The sequence below is a fragment of the Aspergillus welwitschiae genome (genome assembly GCF_003344945.1).
Source record: "Aspergillus welwitschiae strain CBS 139.54b unplaced genomic scaffold BDQ94scaffold_33, whole genome shotgun sequence".
Lineage (NCBI taxonomy): Eukaryota > Fungi > Ascomycota > Eurotiomycetes > Eurotiales > Aspergillaceae > Aspergillus > Aspergillus welwitschiae.
The window spans coordinates 369,446-374,494 of NW_020798727.1; the positions used below are offsets into that span (position 1 = coordinate 369,446).

At 41.6% G+C, this 5,049-nt stretch overlaps 1 protein-coding gene across 1 annotated transcript; it reads right to left on the reverse strand.

Moving 5' to 3' along the window:
* Window positions 1-2,364: 2,364 nt before the first annotated feature.
* BDQ94DRAFT_161746 (2EXR domain-containing protein) lies at window positions 2,365-3,477 on the reverse strand (the record flags this gene model as incomplete). The annotated part of the gene is made up of 1 exon (XM_026769430.1): window positions 2,365-3,477. The coding sequence occupies one exon, from the start codon at window positions 3,475-3,477 to the stop codon at window positions 2,365-2,367; it is 1,113 nt and encodes a 370-aa protein (XP_026623019.1).
* Between the last annotated feature and the right edge of the window lie 1,572 nt (window positions 3,478-5,049).

Here is a 5,049-nt window from a genome sequence, read left to right on the forward strand (position 1 = left end):
GTTGTCTGCATCCAAGAATGGAGACGACGAGACATGGGCAGACCGCTGAGACACTGCGGACTTAATACTCATTGACACTCTACGGAAAGCCGCTGCTCCCATCGGGGAGGAGAACTGCGGATCCTAACTGGGGCTGAGGTGTGGACGGCTTGCCGTCCCGGATTCCGTCCCAGATTCCGAAGTGGAGGGGGCAAAAGGCTTTGTTGAATAGGCAGCCCGTAGGGGAATGAGAAAGGTATAGTTTGCCCTACTCCACTGGGGTTGGTACATCGCATGTGTGATGGCATCAGGATTCCTGCAGTTTATATAAGGCCGACTTTTTGGCATGGGATGTAATAGTATTAATTTTCAGGATATAATATTTTCACATGATGTCTATCCCAGAGGGGTAAAAGCATTGCTGTAGAAGACTATCAGAATACCAGATACCCAAAAGCTCTGATTAGTCAAATTTTTGAAAAGAACCCAAAGATTTTATTATTATTATCTTCTTAAGTAGTATATATAAATATTGCATCAAAGTTGAAATTTTACTAGAGTGGCAAACAGCCAGGTCAGGTCAGGTTAATCAGAAAATTTCTACCTGCTGTCAGGTTAACGGACAGGTTAATAAAAATATATATACCTGATTATTAACTCTACAGTTAATCTAGATCTATTTAACTAATCTAGTAGGAAAACAGTACGGAGTAGTAAATAGATTCATATCTAAGCTAGCCTGATTTAGCTAGATAAATATCCGATTTTACCTGATTTCTGCCTGATCAGGTTAAACAGTTAACTGTAGTTAACATATTTTTTTTTTATTATTATACCTGATAGTTATAGAAATCTCTAACTTAACCTGATTGCCGGTTAACGGTCAGGTTACAGGTAAGATATAACAGTCAGATATAGCCACTATCTTATCCTATATAATTTGGAACTATAAATCGGTATTACTTGATTTTTCCAGAAGTCAAAAATATTCTAGGTCTGGATTAGTTCCTTTTGTCAATATCATTTTATTTCCAGAATAAAATCTTTTATTATAGTAGATTCTGGGGCGCCAAGGTACTCGGATTAGTTTATCAGATTTAATATTTTGCAGTAAACAGATCAAGAACCTGGCTAGAGCATAAACCATTAGCCCTACACAGCTCGCTGACGTGCTTCAAAGGAACCGTAAGGTCAGCTAAATACCTCTAAATCCAGTAATTCATGACGTGAAAAGATATGATTACAAAGTTATATCTTCACTTAAAAGTAAACCGCTACAGAAGTAAAATTATGAAAGGACTAGTACTCTGATATAAATTCATCTCCATGAATATCACTACTTTATTATAGCCCTCTATTACATATTTTATTGCAATCTAGAGGAAGGATTTCCTGACTGCTAATAATAATATATAGAAATTCATATATTAGAATACTAGTGTTGAACCAGGAAAGTACGAGCATCTCCGTATATAGAGGTCGGCGGGGAATTGGGGTATGGGAAAGCAAGCACAATAGACAGAAAGGTATTCTAGGTAGCTCAAAAATATCTGCAGATACTGCTGTGGATGGTTTGCATACTAAAATACCGAGTAGGAAGGCTAAGAATGAGGATCTGACTGAGATATAGTATACCAAGTCAATTAGATATGTAGGCTTCATCCGTCGATCCAGCATTCAATACTGCCGGGGGAACGAGGAAAGGGAACAGCCTTGGCAAGGAGACTAGGAGAAGTATACTGCTTCCAGTGGAGTCAGGAATAGGGATTGGGGCATATAATCATGAATCAAGCCAATCGCCTTTGTGATAACCCGCACTATCTTCTAGAATAAAGTCAGCAAGGGTAGATCCATTGGGAGGATCGAGGCTTACTGAGCCTGGCTTCGGATCAGGGGAGATCTAGTGATTCATACTAGTTAAGCTTGAGTGGTCTAGGCCTGTAATAAACACAATATAGTAAACGGAGTATACCCTAAATCTGTGTTATAGCTTCATTCATATTAGATGTATGTTGAAATATACATACAATAGTCACTAGTTTTCCAAGCGCCAATTGGCCGGATCCAGAGAAATGGCTGAGTAATAGAAAGTTTAACTCATTACTGGTGGAAGGCGAGTGGAACAAACCATAATTCGGAAAAGAAAAATACTAACGGTAGTAAAGTCATTCTATAACAGAGAGATTGCAGTATGGTACAACCCTGATTGAGTATCGGCAGTAGTGAAGGAAAATAGTAGTCATATATTTAAAGATTCGATTTCAGATAACACTGCATAAATAATACGGTTTGCTCAATGCAAACTTTAGCTTGGGAGGACGGTGGATTTCCTTTCAAAACCCCCTCTACTCAGACGTATAAATGCTCTGTTAGCTGAGGTAAAGTCTACCGGCCATTGCAACTGATCCCCATCCGATGGCGGAAGAGAATCATCGGCTGGAAGACGGGCATTTTGTCCACAACTGCCTGTATCCAAGGATGGCCCCGGTTGAGTGTATATTTCGATCGAAAGTATTCGTAAGTCTCCTCATCATCTTCCCAGTCGTAGCCAGGGTAGGGCGGGAGGAACAGCACGTCACGATCCGGAACGCTGACCGGGGCCCCGGCCTTGGCCTCTTCAGTCATCCGGTGAAATACATTCCAGACCCAGCGACGGTCAACGTATACCTTCCACCGCGCGAGTCGGTCATGCAGTGGCTGGTGACCATCTTCCAGAAGCGCGAAGAACTCTACGGCGGCGGCCTGCTGGATCTCTCGGGTCCACGGTGCTATGGGAGCGGCAGGAGCAGTGGTGGTGCAGGCGGTGATGTCAGTTGGGTTTTGCATCCGCCAGAGCTGATGGTAACGATGCAGTGTTTCCGAGTCATTGGGATCGACATAGCGCACAGGGTCCAGCTCGAATTCCCCGAACAACCCGGATTGCAGCGCTTCAGCGTCATCTGTGAAGTCAAAACTGACGGTCCGGATTAGAACCAACCAGTGGTCGCGCATTGCATACTTGTCCAGTGCGGCAATGCGAACGCTGCCGGCGAAGAAGGGGTCGTCGAAATCCTGGCGGAGGTGTCGGTCAGTGATGGAGATCGGGTTGTGTAGTGCTTTCCGAGCCACAGCGCAAAAGTATGGGATTGCGTTGTCCTCGTCATTCCAGAAATCATATGCGCCTTCATCCCCTTCGTCCCAGTTGAAATGCAGGATATCGATTCCCGGTCGGAAGCGAACGTGCTGGTATGCGGCGGGATAGTACGGGCGTGGGATCTCGGCGTCCGCCTCCGGGTTGTAATAATCTTGAAGAACCAGCAGGCGTGACTCCTGGCACACAGCTGCAAGGGCCGGAAGTCGGAGGTGACAGCGATGATGGACCCCACACCATCCATGGCAGGGTTCATTGTTACAGATTGGACGATCAAACTCTACTATCTGAGGGCCCGGGAGGCACAATCGCCAGATTGCATGTCGTATTTCCGAAGGCAGCTGCAGGAAGAAGAAGAATGAGTTCATTGAGCCAGTAGAAATAAATGATGTTTGTGTGCGGAGGAATCTGTTCCCTTTACTCAATTTTCTGGGCAGGAGAGAAGGGGAGGAGGGGAGGATGGGAGAAAAGGTGGAAGTCAAAGCAAGTGGAAATCAAACATTGGATCATTTAGGTCCCAACCAATAGTGCTACGTGTATAGACACACCCTACTAGACGAGATTAAGGGGCCTGGGAAAAAGGGACTAGTTATGTGTGTGAAGGATGGAATTTGCCGCCGCCATATTGCCATACCTAATTAATAGTTAGAATTCCCCTATTATTAACTACTTAGTTACTAATTTAAGTTACTTGGATAACTACCAGCATCTAACTTAGTTAACTTAGTTGTGCGCTTATGTAATAATAACAAAACATGTCGGGGTAATAAAATACAGTATTTTATCACAGACAACAAAAACTCCTCGCTCTTTACATTATAGGCTCTCCATTCTCCTTCTCTTCTAGCAAGCCGGTGACATCAGGGTGCTCAGAGTCTCCCCACAACTCTGTATATCAATAAAATAATTGATACCCTGGTTTTTGTTGTTCAAAGTCTCAAATCTACTACGCTTTCCACTCTTGTAATCGGCCACAAAGCTGCGGATATACTTAACCACCCCCTTCTTCACTGTCGGATTTGCCTTGACGTTTGCATCTGCATCCAGGGCAGTATATGTTGCTCCATCAGCAGACATCTTTGTATAGTAAACCAGGTGAAGCATCATGCCCGTATCACCTTGCCTATTAGGGATAATCATGGTAATAATAACTACCCTAATCTACTAGAGGCGAGGCATTGTATATATAATTCTATTTAGATTTCTGCAGTAGAGTAGCAAACGGCCAGGTCAGGTCAGGTTAATCAGAAATTTTATACCTGCTGCCAGGTTAACAGTCAGATCAAAGAAAATTTTTATTTAACCATGGAACAGCTAAAAGTAGGAAAATTAATTATTCAAACTATTTTCAATACTAAGACTTATATATTATATTTTAGGCCTTAGCTTGGGCAAGATTTAATATTAGCTCAGGTGATTTTCAATATAACATGGAAATATATTATTAGAATTATAGACCATAATCTTCCTATCATGGCAGGCCATGTTAACTGCAATTCTATTATAATTAATTTAAATTTAACTATTCTGGCATCCGGAAATTTTCACCCCAGGAGAACCGGAGAGATTGTTCTATTAATTAAATAATTATAACGTAACCCACGGTTAAACGGCCCACACGGTTAGGCGGCCCAGCTGGTAATACTATATAAAAGATCCTTTTTGAACATAAGATATCTCAACCATTAGAAGTCAAAGAGAAATGAATTTTGATATTTAAATTTAAAATAATATAAAGAATCCTTAGCTATGTTCTAAAAATCTTATAAATATATATAATAGATTATCATAATACAATACCTGTATTTTATATGTATTATATAAAATAAGATCTATTAGGGTTTATTAGGGTTTTAGGGTTTTAGGGTTTTAGGGTTTTAGGGTTTTAGGGTTTTAGGGTTTTAGGGTTTTAGGGTTTTAGGGTTTTAGGGTTTTAGGGT